This window comes from Filicampus tigris, chromosome 3, assembly GCF_054856515.1.
Source record: "Filicampus tigris isolate MCC_2025a chromosome 3, RoL_Ftig_1.0, whole genome shotgun sequence".
In the NCBI taxonomy this organism is placed as follows: Eukaryota; Metazoa; Chordata; class Actinopteri; order Syngnathiformes; family Syngnathidae; genus Filicampus; species Filicampus tigris.
In genome coordinates, this window is record NC_141219.1 from 21,967,843 (window position 1) to 21,986,574 (window position 18,732).

Genomic DNA, 18,732 nt, shown 5'->3' on the forward strand with positions numbered 1-18,732 from the left:
AGGCACCAGTGCTACTTGACAATCATACCTTTTTGTTGTATGCTATTCGAGATTCCACCAATTCACTGTGGAATCTATCTTCAGCTATTTGCGACCTATTTGTATATTATTTTGCTCTTTCTGTACTGCCCACAGATGCCACAAAATGGGACCAAAGTCCTGGCTAATAGGAAAGTAGTAATTGGTGCTAGGAACAATCCATACATAGAAGTGTCATGTGTCATCTTCCAAACCGCTTGTCCTGTACATGGTCGCGGGGAGGTGCTGGAGCCTCTCCCAGCTGACAATGGGCGAAAGGCAGACTACACCCCGAACTGGTCGCCAGCCACACACATGGACACCGTCACTGAGCGGGAACCGATCCCACGCTGCCCGCACACAACTCAGGCGTGTGTACCACTACACCATCAGTGACACCAATACATAGAAGTGATCGAACTCAACTGAAAGAAGCTAAGTTTAGCTGAGTGTTAGGGGAAGTTAAAGAGAGTCTTTTCTATATGTGTATTTATTTACATGTGCATGTCCAACACGTATCTGTAAAGTCAATTATTATACTGTTTGGGGATCATAGTTTGTGGTGTACAGTATACGGTTTAAACTATCAATATAGCCTATTAAAAAAATGATATTAAAAAAAATATTGTCACGTTTTTTAACTATTCATGGTATGACCCAGTCCCTATAGCCCAAATAGTTTTTTGAATAAAACAGTTTGTTTTAAAATCCTATCCGCACAAACTAACACACTTACACAGACTGCACTGCCAGCGTACTGAGCGAAATAAATCAACTTTTTCTATTATAATAGTCATCAAACGAAGGCTTTTATCATTCTTGATGCAGCCTTTGCCCTTTAGTATTTAACTATAAATACAGAATCTATTTAGAGAAAAAAGTGTCCTATTTTAGGAGCATCAGACCCATAAGCAAGAAAGACAGCAGTGTCCCAGTTTTGACAGCAGGGAGTTGAAGCCTTGAGGCTGAAGTGGCACAGGCGACACACAGAAACTGTGGGATGGGAGTACACATTTCAAGAGGACTTGCAGCTAAGTGACGGTTCATCTAACCTCCTGTCTGCATCACCTAAAAGGTCTGCTACAAGTCAGCTGGGATAATATTCAGTGAGTGCAGTGAAACCCTGCTTATCACAGCAGACATGTTTCAGACCCACTCTTTTTTTTTTTTTTACTTTATTTGATAGTTTTACCCATCCCACTCATTAAATTTAAAACATACACACTCCTAGTTGGAGTATACGGTTAAACTGACACAAAAAACAAGAGTTAAACATTGTACCTTTGAAGACTAAAATGTTCAACTAAAACATCTGTTTTATTTTACTCATATAGCTTAAAGCTAACGTACAATGTGAAACGCCATAGATGGGCTACCAAAAATTTGCATGGATGCTACAGTGCAGTATAATCCTTCAAGCAACTGCTGCTTTAACACACATGGAGCAGCAACACATACAGAGGATACAACATTACTCACACTCTGCACAGTCCGCTTTGTTTTCTTTGATCAATGGCGCTCTGAGAGCCGCAGCCCGTTTCAGCAGCCGCAGCCCTTTAACTTGTTACACCAGTACCACTAATTGTCCCAAATATTTAAAAAAGAAAAGTGATGGATCTAATTGCTCAAACAGGTTCAAAATGACCAAAAATAGTTGGTGGATAGTTGGGATAGGCTACTTTATGTGTTTGACAACACGGCAGTTGCAGGCAGGGTCGCCGCTCCCTACACGCACGCACATTGTGGAGTTCCCGTGTGTATTTCCGGCGGACCCACAACACGTGGTCCCAGTCCGTCCCTCATCAGCAACAGCCAATCGGCGTCTTGTACGTTCATGTCATACGCAGGCTCTGCACAAGCAGACACCCCGCTAAATGAAGAAAAATATAAAATAAAAACAACAGACACACACACGCACAGTGTGATGATTGGTGAAATAAAACCAATTTTTCTTTTAATTTCTGCTGCAGACATCCATTGAACCAATATGTCAGTGCATCCATCATATTGGATACGTCCATTGTATATGCCATAAAATCAGTAAATAATATTTGTAAAATTTAGTTACAATGACATAATACAATCAAAAGCAATGGTTTGACATTAATTAAATGAGTTCGTACTTGATGATACATCTCCAAACACCAAGTGAACGAGGCATCTTCACAATTAGCTTTACTTTGCTGCATCCGATTCGGCTGTGGCATCGACGTACTCAATAAGGTGTTTATGAATATGTATTGTAAATATTGTCTATGATAATACTTGCCAGCGATTGTCGCCAAGGGCTCAATTCAAGACTATTAACGAGGATCCAAGTATATGGAGCAAAGTAAGTGCTGTCTGTATGGTATTAATAATAATTGCCCCCCTCCCCATGTATTTCATGTGCCCCCTTAAAGACACAGTGTGTAGAATTTGGTAGTGAACTAATAGAATGTAACGACCTAAGAGTGAAGTGCGTGCATTTTGAAGAATGCGCACTACGGTGCCACAGAGAGACCACACTTCACAAGCCTATACCACAGCGGAGGTGTAAGCAAAATGTCATCACAAACGACTTCTAGTGTTCCCTCAAGTGACAAAGTAAGTGCAAATTGCAAATTGCATTTGTTACACATGTTGTAGTCATGATGTTGTGGAACTATCTTCGCTAAGTTTTAGGTATCCGTAACAGAAAGATGGCGCCGAAACATGGCAGCTTCCTGGAGTACTTTGGTAAAGTTTTAAATCCATCCATGTTATGTTGTACCAGCTAGCTAGCACTAAGATAACGCCCTACGTGCTAGCACGTCATTGGAGACCAAGAGCAAAGTAACAACAAAGGTGATGATACACTGCCTAGATGGGCTTTATTGACTGAATGCTTAACAGTATAATACAATGCTCATTTGCCAGCTAAAAATTCCCATATGCATGCAAACATTTCCAGGTGTCGCTTTTGAAGAGCGTGCCTCACACCCCCCACATACATATTACATCGAGCTTCAACATAACACTAGTACACGTGAGTACAGGTATAGGCTACGAAAACCCACGCAGGCACAGGGAGAACATGTGAACTCCACACAAGAAGGCCAGGGCCGGATTTGAACCCACGACCTCTGCACTGCAAGGTGGACATGATAACCAGTCGACCACCGTGCCGGCAACTCTAAATTCGCACTTGCCTTGCTGTATATTCCCATTAAAAATCTGTGATGTAGTGGGGATTCACTGTACATGTCTTATCTTGTCAACATAAAGGCTGATCAAATCTCACCTATAATTCCACTGTCCTTGCTCTCCAGAGTGGAGGTGGGGCTTTGAGATGGTGGGCCGAGGCTGCTCCCAGCGACCAATCCAGCGGGAGAATATTGAGAGGGGCTGGAGAGCGTCCCACTTGGGCTGAGGTTGGAGCCACCGCGTGGTGAAGGGGAAGGCAGGGGCAAAGGATGGCACACATTACTGCTGCTTAAAGTGGATGAGGGGCTCTCAGAACAAGGAGAGGCAGTGCTGCAGGTCAATGTGGAGCTGGGGCTTCCTCCCAGAGCGGGAGTATTGCCCTAAAGACGAAAAGAGACACCAAATATGAATAGGTCAGGTGAGGAAAATCACAATCAGTATTCTGCATTTTCTCTGTGGTAGTGTTTGCCTTTAACCTCATTGTATGGAAAGTAGTATGAGCATTTATTCGACACCTTTGTACTAGTACACTCCTAGATACAACACAATTCGGTGCATGTAGAACCTTCAAAATGCACCAGCAAAATGACTTACTAGTTTCACTACTAGTGCAACTCTTGCCCCACAAGAGTGCAGAAATTGCTGAGGTACTACTACACAATTTTTGAAGCAGTTTGAGCATTGATTTGCTATCCTTATTGGCCAACTTAAGGTCCTTGTAGTACTATACGCTTTGTCCTCACTAGAAGAACAACTTTGGCATGCTAGCAAGCAGCTACATGTTACCGCAGCTAGGCATTCTGTCTATGTGAATGACCGGTCCATCTACCTGTCACTGACGGACGCCCGTTTTGCTGACGTTTGACGAATACGGGAACATTTTTAAAATAGACGAATTAAGGATAGACAAAAACCCCTTTATTTAGCCATTTGTCTTCAGTCCGTCATTAGTCTATTTTTCGTGGCGAGTCTTCGATGGCCGCCGTGAAAGCCGGGAGGAGAATAGTGAGTTGTTGTTGCTTGGGGGACAAATTTGAGTGAGGGAACAGGCTGTGAACAGGCTTCAAAAGCACAGTGAGTCCCTGTTTCTGTTCAAATATCGTCCAGCTTTTCAGGGGGGACTAGTGAAAGTGTAGTCGGACTCGCCGACGGACACCCGTTTAAAACTGGAGGTGGACTGGCCTATAAACGAGTACTATTTTTTACCCCCCGGAAAAAAAGGCGAATGACGGACGATGGAAGGGTACCCATGCTCCAGACAGATGACCAATAACAGACGCTCAATCTTTAGTAAAATGCCCAGCTCTGCATAGGCAAAACTGTGCACTAGTTGACAACTGTGCTGCTAGTACTTCTAATGACATAAACTCTAACTTTTTCACTGTAACTGTCATGTTCCCCATTGTTTCAGAAGGACAGATGGTTAGATTCTCAAATGAATCCTGCGCTGTTGACATTCATCTCTTGCAAAAAAAAAAAGAAGAAAAAAAAATCACTCAACACACACTGCTGTTCAAGATGGAAGGCAACTTGACAGAGATGGATACACAGATGAAAGGATACATTTTGGTGATGTTATGTGTTATGTGAATAAGTGGATGATAATGATAGACCTACTGTAATCTGTGCATAGGTTAAAAATGGGGAACCAAAGTTGAAGAATGAGGTAGCATTGTCTGGTTTTTTTTCATCTATCAACAAAGGAAACAATGGTAGAATAGAATGGAATAAAATAGAATAGAACTTTATTGTCACTGTCACAGAAACAATGAATACCAATAGTTGATGGTCTGGATTCTACTGTTGTTTAACTTTACTGATCTCAGGCACATATTTTACATAAGAAAAATCTCACAGAACCCACCAAACAATGTATACATACTGAAATAATGAAAACCCTTGTCTTAATTTACTCACTAGTGTGAAATCTGGACCCGTTTAGTTGAACACAAAGCTATTACTGTTGAACAATAAGAAGAAGAGGAATAAGATATGTATTGATGTGCTGCTTGCATCATTACATACACTATAATAGGTGAGAATTTTCCTACAAATGGTTAGTGAACCTTGAAATATTTGCACAAAAGAACATGCTTGTATAGTTTTGTTAGTACATTTTGCCCACAGGGAAAAATAGGCTTTCTCATAATATTTGTATCTTGGTGGTTTGATCAAATGCAGTTGAGGTCTTCTATCGCTGATGCAACATTTATGCAATGAGGGGAGTGAAGAGAAATGAAGCAGCTCGCTGATTTTCCTATTATACCGGAGCCTAATCTATCCCAGTCTGCCCAAGACAAGCCACATTCCTCATATGATCCCTGCTATCTCGGTGAAAGTGACTGGATCTGGAGCTCAGGTGGTGAAATGAGGCTGGCTAAATGGGCCAAGGCACAGAGATGGCGCCACAAGCACGTTCAATAATTCTCGTACACAGAGTAGGACACCGACGACAGTCACGTCAGCCATGCTATGCAAAGCCCTTTGTGCATGTATTCCATATCCTTGATATTCATCTGAAGGTACTAGGATGCTCTTTGTCCTCAGCAGCAATTCAGCGCAAAAGTAGAACAACTAAGATGCACTGGTAGAATGCCTTACTAGTACAGTTTTTTCCAATACTGTATGGTATTTCTGCAAACTAGTGAGACAACTACCTGTTATTAGTGAAGCAAAACCTAGCCCGTGTTAACATCCATGTATCTACGAGTGCTAAAGCACATGATGGTAACTAGTAGAATGCTATGCAGTTTACTAGTATGATTTGGTTGTGTGCTAGTTGGCCAAATGTGTCACTAGTAGTGGAAAAACATTGCTAATAAGACGCAGCCGTTCTGATAGTGGGCCACTTCGTTCCACTAGTGCAATGAATGGTCTTATGAGTGAGGGCAAAGAACGTACTAGTACATGACATGGAACTTAAGATGGGTATTGGAATACATGCACAAATGATATTCACACGGATTGCAACATAATTCATATCGCACATATGTACAAATCTCTTGTAATTGGATGAATGAATTCAAAGATGATCAGTATGCATAAGGTGCTCGGCATATATGGAATTGGTCCTTCATTTAAGAACTCAGCCAGAAATGAAAACTTACAAAAATTAAGCATTATTTATACTTGTAGGCCAACAAAAGGAGAGTAAATCAAGATGCTGCCTTACCTTTTTTTCCCTCCTGTCCTCCATAGGAGAGCTAGCTATGCCGGGCGTTGCTTCTCCCAACAAGAAGCATAGTCTGGTCATCAGTTCCTGGGAAGAAAGGGAGGAGCCCAGCTGGGGCTCCACGTGGAGGTCTGGTACATGCACACACACACACACACACACACATGCACACACATTCAGTGTACACACATTTGAGCAGGCCACTAACGGTGTGGTAGGTCAGCCTTAGTGATGATTCCTGCGCATCAGCATTGCTAGCAGCCTGCATGAAGTGTTTGCATCGCATCCACAGGTCAACTCCCCTGTTTAGAAATGCACTGACAGCAGCTTTACAGTCCCTTGGTGAGGTAGCGCCATTCCTTCCATGTCCTTCATATCCATCTTAAGGTCCATTCACTAGAATGCTTTATGTCTAGTAAGACAATTCAACACACTAGTAGAATGACTGCGTCTTTCTAGGAGTGTTTTTTTCCACTACGTGGACCATTTTTGGCCTACTAGTATACAATTAAACTTTAATAGTGAACTACCATGCTGCACTAGTAACACTGCTAGGCCCAATTAGTATTCATGTGTCATGCACTAGTAGCCTCCTGAACCTACTGGTAGTATGTCAACTACTGTTGCCTTGTGGCATAAATATGGCAAGCCATTCCAGGATTTAATCGATATCCTTGATATCAAGTTTAAGGTCCGTGTACTAGTATACTGTTTGCTCTCACTAGAAAGACACTAGTAGAATGACTGTGTCTTACTGGTTATGTTTTTTTTCCACCACTGTATGAGATTTCCGCACACTCGTAGGTGAACTTTGGCATAATAAACCAACTACATGCTACTAGTGAGTCAAAATTGTTCACGAGTTGACATCTGTATGTTTCTAATATTACTGGTAAAGTTCTAGATGTTAACTAGTAGAATTATATGTCATAGATTGTACTAGTAGCGCGCAGTTATCAACTCATGCACTGTATTGCCTCACGAGTAACGTAGTTAACCCAGTAGCATTGATTTTCATGATTTTTGTTGATTTTGAATATCATTGATTATTAATAATAACTCAAAGTAATGTTATTAAAAGTAACAATCAAATGTGATATTTCAGAAGTGTGGTTCAAACTGGTAGACCTTCGTTGTAGTCAGTAGCCCAAAAGCTGCTCTCGGTTTCATAAAGGTTGGTGACCTCTGCAGTAAGGAAGGCAGTAGTGCAAAAAAAACCTTTCTAGTAAAACACAGTAGTGCTTCTTGTACGCGCTAGTCATTCTACTAGCGCACTTAATAGTCTGAAGACATCAAGGATATATATAAATACTGAAAGGGTTTCCATAGGTAGCATCACAAGGTTATGTGAGGTAGAGAGTTTTCCAGATGCTCGTGGTTAAAAGACAGCTTGTGAATTTTAATGAGCTCGGTGAGTAGAGGGATGCAGAGCCTTGGCTTTTGCTTCCTAAGAGATTGCCTGACGCAGGACATATGCTGCATTCATTTATCACTAGTTAAGGCTCCCCGATGCTTTGACCTCCAACCCCACAACAACACGGGGGCTCACGTCTTCACAGAATAAAGAGACTCTTCAAAATCCTAACCTCAGCGTTTGTGTCGTAAACCAGCTGAGCAATTGACTTCTCGTGTTCTTGCACCTCATGTTCGGGCCTGAGTAACATGCATATTGAGTAGGCTTACAAACAGGATGACTGAACATCTCAGATAACAAGAACAGCTCACGCCGCCTCGCACACATCTTTGCATCCACATACCACATTTGTTTTGCACTCATTCTTTCCCACCGTTTCACTGTGCACCGTTGTAAGCCACTGCTTTGAATCACCCTCACATTCAACCCAAACACTAGCCTTGAGAGGATGAAGGTCAATTTTAATAGGCAGACCTGGGCATTTTGTTTCACAAGGCTACCCAATTAGAGCCTTTCTCTATGCACTTCTCACTTCACAGCTTGGGAGAGAACGAAGGATGGGAGTGGTGGTGGGCGGGGGGTGTTGGGGGTGTCAAGAAAACTTTGCATTTAGTCAGCAGAGCACGAAGACTCAATCCGGAGTAACACGAGGACAGCGTGAATGTCCAGAGCTATTCATCAAACCATCTAGCAGTTGCCATTGGAAACGGGAAGCTGAAGGTGCCTGGCAACCAGGACTGAAAATGCCTGATAAAAATATCATTCATATACAATAGCTCCCTGCGCTCACAAATTAGAAAACCTGTCTGCATTACTGATATATATATATATACATCTATATATATATATATATATATATATATATATATATATATATATATATATATATATATATATATATATATATATATATATATATATATATATATATATATATAATATCATTGAAGTTAGGGGTGTGTAATTGACTTCACATACTGTGAAGATTTTACTGACACCAGTCGTCTCATTCACCTGAAATGAAGAACTTCATTCAGATGCTTACAGATGTTATTAGAACACACACACGCACACGCAGACTCAGTTCACATCCCTCACCTTTATCCCATTCATTCTCCTCAGCGGTATACCTTCTCGTGTCATTAAGTACAAAAAAGCCACAATGCTGAACACACTCACAGCCGCACTCTCACCTCTGTGATCTGTCTCGCCACAGCACAAGGCGAAGACGAGAGGTCCTCTCGAGTCGTGCGAGCCGTCCACATAGTCCAGCTTCCTCACCCGTCCTTTGGCCACAGCAGAGGGGAGAAGGAGAAGGGGAAGGGGAGGGGTGGGAGTGGAGTCAAGGCGAGATGGGAGGGAGTGTTTTTTCAGAGTGCAGCCAGGGAGGAATATGAAAGAGAGAGAGAGAGAGAGAGAGAGAGAGAGAGATTACGCCTTTCCAGATAAGATCTGCGGTGAATTTAAATCATGTCCCAGGAGTATGAATCAATATATACATGATGATGTGCCATCTAAACCTTATGCTCACTAATGTAATGTCGGCATCTGATTATGATATATTAATTGTGTGTGAATGCATGGTGTGTGTGTGTATGTGTGGGTGTGGGGGTGTGTGTGTGTGTGTGTGTGTGTGTGTGGGTGGGTGTGCGGGCGTGGGTGTGTGTGTGTGTGGGGGTGGGTGTGCGTGGGTGTGTGTGTGTGTGTGGGTGCGTGTGTGTGTGTGTGTGTGTGTGAGTGTACATGCAGAGCCAGGGACAGTGCACAACTATTATTGATGTGTGGGTGTGTCTCAATTTATGCAACAACATCTGAGGCTCCTCTGAAGCATAGATTCTTAGGACTGACTGTAGATCATTCAGAATGAAAACACTGAGATTCAATTATTTTTCACACCAAGGGTTGTTCAGTGTTTGAGTTGTGTACACAGTATGTAGTCACTAGTCACACAGCATACACTGGCCAGGCTAGTGCACAGTTAAACAGCTGATTTTTACAAGTGCCAATAGACATGGCAAGGATGGGCAACTGAAATGCTGGAGGGGGCCATATTTTTCATCAGTGCTACTCGGGGGGGCCACATAGGACCACGTACTTCCTAACTAGATGTATGACAAAAATGCCATTTTAAATATGGACAAATAATGTGCATATGCGTAAAATATGTGCTTTTAATATATTTCATCTTTGATAATATATTTCTTAATGCATGTATAAAAAAATCCACTATCCGAACCCAACAACAGAGGGTTTGAAGCAAATAACAAAATAACTACATACTGTGAATTATTTTCCCCCAGTACTAAGGGCTCTCGTTCATAAAAATGACCATTCAAGGATGGCACAAAACTGTTGAACAGCAAAACAAACGTTAAGTACAAAAACTCATTTTGTGCATTTTTTCCTACAAAATTCAACTCACTCAAAATAGTAATATCATTGAGGTACTATGTTTGGCCTGCATATCGTTTTAGAAATTATTATGCCAACTCATGTTGTAGTCTAGGGCAGTATAAGACCCTGCGTAAGCGCAATTAAGCAATGTCTGCCACCTTGTGGTGAATGGTGATTTTACAACGTAAAACTACAGTCGATGCATAGTTGCAGTTCAGCAACCGCGAACTAGCATATTCTCTCATCATTTTAATTTTTTTCCCAAAACATTTACAAATATTAATTTACATATTTTTTTATTTATTTTAATGTAAATATAATTTGCCCTGCGACTGGCTGGCGACCAGTTCGGGGTGTAGTCTGCCTTCGCCCATTGACGGCTGGGATAGGCTCCAGCAATTCCCCGCGACCCAGTATAGGATAAGCGGTTTGGAAGATGAAGAATGAAGAAAATATAATTTATCAAACCATTTAAAAATATAGTTGTATTTTTCCATTTTTTCCTAGATTTGTTTTCTCCATTTCCCCCCATTCCCATGAAAAATGTATAATGAATGTTTATCAGTGGTTTGTGGAGAATTTGTCACATTTGAAAATTCGGGGGTGGTGGGGGTTGAACTTTGTTTTTTTCTTTTGGGGTAATCACAGACATCGAGCAGTTCAGTGATTTTCCATGTTGTGTTTGATTAAATTGGAAGAACGATATGGAAAGCCAATTGAGCATTTATTCCAAGCTTGATATCCAGTTCAAGGTCCATGTACTAGTAAACTCTGTCCCCACTAGTAGAACTTTAGCATATGATTTGAACAACTGTATGTCACTATTTGCATATCAACAGGTCCTTTGGATGTTGAATCCATACTGGTGTATTTAACTTTTGAACATGATATTACATATTCATTCAGTCATTACAATGCTTGCTGTAGTTGTTTGGTCATTGAGTGGCAATCGGGCTATGTTATTAATATTTGTACTGTTTATAACTATAACTATATATATATAAAACATATAACTAAGGGCGGCATGGCTCAGTGGTAGAGTGGTCGTCTCACAACCCAAAGGTTTTGGATTCGATCCCTGGCCATTGTGACTGTGTCAAAGCATCCTTGAGCAAAATACTGAACCCCCAGTTGCTCCTGATGCTGATGCTGCATCATTAGTATGATATGATATATATTAGTAATGAGGTACAGTGTGAAGCGCTTTGAGTACCTAAGGTGGAAAAGTGCTATACAAGAGATAGCCAATTTATCAAAACAGGTAACAGCTAAAATCTCTGTCTATTTTTCTTCTGGCTCAGACTGATGTATTTCTTTCCTTGGAATCCCACACATGCTGCTTTTGTATTTGTTTTCTATCTATCTATCTATCTATCTATCTATCTATCTATCTATCTATCTATCTATCTATCTATCTATCTATCTATCTATCTATCTATCTATCTATCTATCTATCTATCTATCTATCTATCTATCTATCTATCTATCTATCTATCTGTCTGTCTGTCTGTCTGTCTGTCTGTCCATCTGCTAGTGAGGTAAATAATCACAACGAAAGTGGCAGTTTACATCAGAACATCTCTACAGAGTAGGCCTCACTGTTATATTGACAACATGACATTCTGTTGGTTCGGACATGTTCAATGACAGATATTTAGTTTTGAGAACTGTACTGTAAGGATTCTGAGAAAGAAAATGACGTTTGCAGGAGAAACATGATGTTTTGCTATTGGTAAAAATTGTTATGAGGAATGCACTTATTGTTTTACAAATTTTAATTCTGATCTCATAATTGAGAAATGTACCAAAGTGACTGAGAAAAACTGTAACAATCAAGGCTCATTTTCCCTCAATGGCTCTCCTTTGTGATAGGACACTGCCACCTACTGTGTAATTGAAAACCATGCATGCGTGACAAAATGTACTATATGAACATGTCATCATTAAAAACCCTGCAAATCATATTCTCCTGATGTCAACATGAATTGACAGTAAGCCCTCTTGGAAAGGTAAACTTTGTGTTTAAATCCATGTCTCTGTCAACATAAACAATTTTCAGACTTGCCTGTGGTTGACTTGATTTATATATGTTCACATTAATGTAAAATTGAGCTTTGCTCAAATTGAATTGATACTACTGCGACACTCTTAGATATCTTATCTTAGATATATTGCTTCATCAAATGAATTTGTTCGAATAGGTGCCTTTGGAGTGAAGGTGCGAGAGTGAATTGTTGTTCATCTATATGTGCCCTGCGATTGGCTGGCGACCAGTTCAGGGTGTTTTTTTGACACAGTGTCTTTTCGCGACGAGGAATTTCTTTCGCATCGTTCTATATAGAATCAGAAGCTTAGAAGACGATGTCATAAGACACATCAAATCAAATCAAAAGCTCCAGCTTCTCATCTCCACTACATTGAACCTTTTCCAGACAAATCATGTGATATTGCGAAGTAGACCCAGCTAACTGTGGGTCCTTGCCTGAAGTCATAATGTTCAATCATTTACAGTGACAATCTGTCACGTGTTTGGGGCCCTCTGGTCCTCCGTCTGTATGCATGCATGTGTGTTTGCTGTCACATGTATGGCGCTGCCGAATGCACAGATGCTCTCTAATCAAGGCGAAGCCATTAAAGCAAGCGTTCCGCTTTCGGCACAGCTCATGTTGCTGTCGTTATTTCAAAGTGCTTGTACAATCGAGTCCACCCACCTGGGAACTTGGTGCACGAATGGGATGGAACTATGTTGTCTTGGCGAGGGAGTAGAGGGGAGGATGGTAAAGAAATGGACAGCCCCTTGGTCAGAGGCTTGGACCTTGCACGGCTACCTTGGTAACCGCTGTCAAAGTGATGGCGGTGGTGGTGGTGGTGCGGTGGGGCATGATCGCAGCCCAGCTGCAGAGTGTTGGGAGGATGCACCCCTCTACCTGGAGAACACAGGAGAAAGAGAGGCTTTGAGATGCTCAATTCATTAACATGAACTGTTGGTAGTTGTCTGTTATTCTGCACCCCAAAAATATGATTCCACATTCCAATGTCACATTTCTCGAACTGATTCCAAAAATGTCAAGTTAAAAAATATATATAATAAATTCAGGATGTGTTCGAAATTACTTTCTACATTCCCAAAATTCGGACTTTTTGAAACATTTGTAAAAGACACATACAACTAAAAAAGTTCTCTGTCTTCCCCAAGTCAATCTGTTCAGCTCATTCCCGACATCTTGGGGACTAGTTTTCCACTTTCCACAAATTTCCACATTTTTCACTAGTCCAGATTTCACTGTACCACTGTATTTCCTATATGTCAAAATTCCCATTTCCCCCATTATCCCACAGCTTCTATTATTTAACTTTTACTTTTTATGTGATTTTTAGTTTTTAGGTTTTCGTGTTTTTTTGCCGTATTCTTTTCTTCTTCTTCTTCTTCTTCTTCATTTTCTTCTTTTTCATCTTCTTTTTATCTTCTTTTTATCTTCTTTTTCATCTTTTTTTCTTCTTTTTCATCTTTATCTTTTTCTTCTTCTTTTCTTCTTCACACATTTTACACATTTACCTCCTCCTTTCAGTTTTGTTATCCATTTCCCACCTTCAAAATATTCAGCTCATTCATTACATCTCGGAAACCATTTATCACATTCCCAAAGTTCAAAAATGTTCACAATTAAATTCACAAATTAAGATATATTTTACTTTTTTACTTCCTTCCACATTTCTTGATTGATTCGAATCATTCCAATTTCAAAATGTTCAACTCATTCAGGACATCTTACAAACTATTTATATAATTCCCAGAATTCCCACATTCCCCTCCCTCCAAAACAAATCTGAAATTAAGTCGGATACGCTCCTAATCCTTCCACATTAAGCAATTCCAGTACAACCTCGGAACTAATATCACATTCCCCCAAAACCCAAATTCTCACAAGAATATTCCATCCCTTTAAGTCTCTCATTCTACATTTCACTTCAATGTCACCTGTTACGCATTCAGATTCAATTTCTCCAGAAATTGCATTCTCTAAATTATTCGTGACATCTTTATATGAGCTGTCACTTGGAGGATACAATAAATAATTTGAGATATGAGTGCGATTTAGATCCCCACCACTAGATTTTGCCAGCAAATTTTCACAACCAGCAACTATCAATTCACATTGGTTTCCTTGCAGAGGAAGGACATCTGCTGGTGGCATTAATGAGCCATTTACTAGTTTGCCGTCTGCCAATCAACCCCCACAAGAACAACAATGGACAATACAATAGGTACAGTCATGTTTTCTGCTTGCATTTTCTGTTTGCTGTTTGAGTAGCGAGCAAATGTTATTACTGTGTGTTTTTGTACAAGAACAATGCTGTTTGAGTGCAATTTTGCTTATGAGAATACATGTTGAAATAGTACATTTTATGCGTTTTTCGGGGGGCTAGAGCGAATTAATTGCATTTCCATTCATTTCAAGGGGGAAGACGATTTGAGATACCAGTGTTTTGAGATACGAGTTTGATTACAGGATGAATTAAACTCATATCTGATGGCACCATTATACCATATTGGAGTAGCTTTGCAAGTAGTGCAATAGTGTTATTCTTCTGTTATGCGCACGTAAACAACATAAAATTAAATGTGACCCAAAAATTCAAATTCTGAATGTGGACAAGAATTGTTTAAATCTTTTGTCATCCTCCATTTTTGCCAATGATCAGGGCTGTGCAAATGTACTGTAAGCACGCAGTATTATTTTCATGAGACCGACACAGTTCCTCTGCAACCAAGGGCGTCACGCTATTAAATATTAACGAGGACAATGCTTTCGCTGCGATTGAGCTCTACTTATGTTTTTCTATCATCATAGCACCCTCTGAAATAGGATCTGTACTGCAGCAACTGCAGCCGATGAAATACAGACATGCAGTACATTTGCTTTATTTCAGAATCAATCTTTTTACATTTTCTCAATTTTCGTTGAAATTGGTATCCAAAACAAAGAGTAAGGTTGTTTTAAAGTAGATGCAACACAAGTGGCCAATTGAATCGACTTGAATCATAGTCTATTCTTCCCTGTGTTGTACTAGGTCATGATGTTTTCTTCTGACACACTTGAAATGAGGCTAACTGAACTGGCTCTACTTAAATCACCCCAGAGAACTTGGCTAGCGCAAGTTCCTATAATACAACTGTGAGCAGGTTCAGTATTATAATAACTTGTCCTTTCTCGTTACAAGCACATTTTACTTAGATGATAATGACCCAAAACGAGCAAACGATGCAAGATGTGCGTTTATTTATTTGTGCTTACCTGGGTGTTTCTGCCTCCTCGCTTCAGCTGCTTTTCCTTCTTTGGGTTTTTTTTGTCCAAACACTGCCTTGAACATTCTGCTTAGTCTGTAAAAGATTGAAGAATACTCAAATGTGTTCCTTTGGTGCCACAACAGCAGATTTCATAGGATATTTTTGCAGTCAGAAAAAGCATTTCTTGATTGTTTTAATCTCAGAAACATTCAGTGTTACCTGTTAATGGCTGATTCAATGACATCTTCTGTTAAATCCACACTTTACTGACAGACTCAGTCCACCTCTTCTGTCGATTCACAGAGTGAAGTAGAGTCGACTAGCACATCCGTATCCGTTTTATGTCCCAATTTTGATGTATTAATATTTGATCATTTGCCCTCTTAAAGAAACAATGTGACTTTTTATTTTACACCTACGGTAATCTTATCGCATAACAAGAGGATGCAATTCCAGTACTAATGGCTTGTGAAAGCTGAAGAGCTGAAGCTGTATGGAAAGGCTGTAGAATTATGTGAGTTTCTGAATGTGAAACTTGACATGTGGAAAGAGGAAGTGGAAAATATGACCTTAAATAAGAATTTGATTTTGAACATTTGGGAAAACTGATAAAGTAATAAATTGCTCCCAAGATGTCCTGAATATTTTCATGTTCCAACGGTTTTAATCAGTCAAGAAATGTGAAGGGATGAAATAAAAATCATACACTGTAAACATACTCTATAATCACCTCATCATACTGTTACACTGGTCCTAAATGTGTGTGTGTTTGTGGGAAAATAGTGACAACCAGAACTACAGTTGAACTGAAATTGAACTACAGTGTAGTTCTATCTTACGAGGGGAGTTTTGTGTATGTGTGTGTGGGTGTGTGTGGGGGTGGGGGTGGGGGTGGGGTATGTGTAGTGTTGGGGGGGGGGGGGTGACGAGGAAAAATGTAAAGCCAGACTGTTTTGCAAAGCTGGGCATTCTGACTATGTGACGGACCGCCCGTCTATCCGTCACTGACGGGGTTGGGGGCCAACTTCATTCAGGTTCAATACTTCTAATAACAGGAAAAAAGCATTCATCCAACCATCTTTAAAATTTTCTATTTTGAAACCCTAACCCTAAACTATAACCCAACTTTAAAAACCTCCTTTTGAGACCCTAACTCTACTGTATTTTTCAGACCATAAGGTGTGCTTAAAATCCTTTAATTTTCCCAACAAAAAAAAAATCAACATGGCGCCTTGTAATACGGTGCACCACCTGCATGAAAGCTCCCACCCCAAAAGTTGGGTTATAGTTTCAAAGTAAAGTTAGGGTTTCAAAATAGAAAATTGGTTGGATGGATGTTTTTTTTTTGTCATTATTAGATAAATATTGACTGTGAACTGACTGTAGCACAGTAAAGTGTGCTATAGTATTATTTAGCGCCTGATTGATTTATCGGCCAGACGATTTAATGGCTGATATTAGCTCTTTTAAAACCTGCAAAATCATCTGCTTTTCTGGCAATTTATTTTCTTTCTCTGTTGTAGTTAAATACTACAGGACCAAGTGTTGTAAAACAGTCAAATGTTCTGTGTGTAATTCATATTTTCATTGACATAAGCATGTTTATTCTTCTTATTATTATTCATTATATATTTTTTTCAATTAGTCGGCTGATTAATCAATTACCAGAGTTATATTCTGCCAAATATCAGAATCTGCATTTGCCATTAAAAAAAAATAATAATAAAATCCTTATCGGTTGGGCCCTCATTTAAACTATTAACAACTCTAAACATTCATCTATCAACAACTCTAAACATTTTGAGGGCATCGCTTGGTAGCAGTTTTTCACCGTTTGCGACAGGGCTCACGTCCCTCCCTCCGCTGCGAGTCACCTGGGTTTACTGCACTCTGGCCCATATTCCCAAAACATGTTTGGTAGGTTCATCAAAGACTATAAATTGTCCATGGTGTGACAAATAAAATATACTTGCCTTCGATTTGAGGTCAAATCACCGCCCCCCATTCTCCTGGCTTCCAGATTTCTCTCTGTTACTCCAGTGCCAAGCTGTGTTTTCCCTCCTGAAGATGCCAGGAAAGTTCCTCATCCTGAGAGGTAGGAGTGGCCCTCCAAGGTGAAGCAGGAGGTGCCGGAACCCCACCATGTTAAAATCAAAGAGGAGGGAGAGCCACTTGGAAGGGTGGAGGTTGGCTGAACTCACCCAGTTTCCAGTGATTTGTGTCATTGTGAAGAATGAAGAAGATGACGAATACAGCCAGAGCCTCACTCTGGCAGTGAGGCCAGAAACTCCAGGAAGCAGCTCAAGTCAATGAAAAAGAAGGTGATGGAGACCACCGTGGGGGATCACAAGCAGACAGCTTCTTCGCTCCACTATCAGAGCGTGGCGACATAAGGCCACAGTCTCCTGACACTGAAGATGATGATGACTCTCAGGGAGATGCAACGTATCACAAAGACAACATGACAACAAACGATGGAAATGAAATTTGAAAACGCATATGAGAATGCACAAAGGAGAGAACCCATTCAACTGCTCAAATTGTGGGAAAACCTTCTTTCAAAGGGAGCAACTGATCACACACATGTTGGACCGTTTTCCTGCTCGTCCTGCAACAAAGGTTTTAGTCATCGCTCAGCCTTAATTCAACACAAGAAATCCCATGCTGAAGAGAAACCCTTTTGCTGCTCACTCTGCGATGAGATATTCTCTAAGAATGCATATTTGGTAGCACACATCAGAACGCACACTGGAGAAAAACCCTTTTCCTGCTCAGTCTGCCACAAAAGATTTCACGATCGTTCAACATTGCGTCATCATGAGAAAAAAAAACACTCTAGTGAGAAACCGTTTACCTGCTTGGTGTGTGGGGAAGGATTCTCTGTAAAGGGAAACTTGGTGAGACACACAAGAACACACACGGGGAGAAACCTTTTGCCTGCACGGTATGTGGTGGAAAATTGACACAAAAGATCCATTTGAAAAATCACATGAAAACACACACTGGAGAGAAGCCTTTTTCCTGTACTGTGCGTGGTCAGAAATTAACACCGAAAATTCATTTGATAAGTCACGAAAATTTCCCCACTGTGGGATCAATAAAGGCATTCTTATCTTAAACATGAGAAGACACACTGGGGAGAAACCCCATTCTTGTTCTATCTGCAACAAAGGTTTTACTGTGCGGGCGGAATTGGTTTAGCAAACAAGAACCCACACTGGTGAGAAAGTGTACAATTGCAGTGTGTGTGATGAAAGATTTTCGTATAGATATCAAGCG

At 40.4% G+C, this 18,732-nt stretch overlaps 1 protein-coding gene and 1 long non-coding RNA gene across 2 annotated transcripts in view; one reads left to right on the top strand and one right to left on the bottom strand.

The window, feature by feature from the left end:
* Positions 1–15,775, bottom strand: part of LOC147150283 (protein TANC1-like) — a 65,679-nt gene extending 49,904 nt beyond the window's left edge. Inside the window, exons 1-6 of the mRNA XM_086025633.1 lie at positions 15,673–15,775; positions 15,461–15,546; positions 12,875–13,090; positions 8,963–9,055; positions 6,356–6,486; positions 3,281–3,563 (exon numbers count right to left, since the gene is read on the bottom strand). Coding sequence (XP_085881759.1) covers positions 3,281–3,563; positions 6,356–6,486; positions 8,963–9,055; positions 12,875–13,090; positions 15,461–15,536 — 799 coding nt within the window. The 5' untranslated portion in view covers positions 15,537–15,546; positions 15,673–15,775. The remainder of the gene's footprint in view (positions 1–3,280; positions 3,564–6,355; positions 6,487–8,962; positions 9,056–12,874; positions 13,091–15,460; positions 15,547–15,672) is intronic.
* Positions 6,382–17,496, top strand: LOC147150284 (uncharacterized). The gene is made up of 3 exons (XR_015086131.1): positions 6,382–6,484; positions 14,336–14,429; positions 17,474–17,496. It is a non-coding gene; the product is annotated as an uncharacterized LOC147150284 (long non-coding RNA).
* The last annotated feature ends 1,236 nt before the right edge of the window (positions 17,497–18,732 follow it).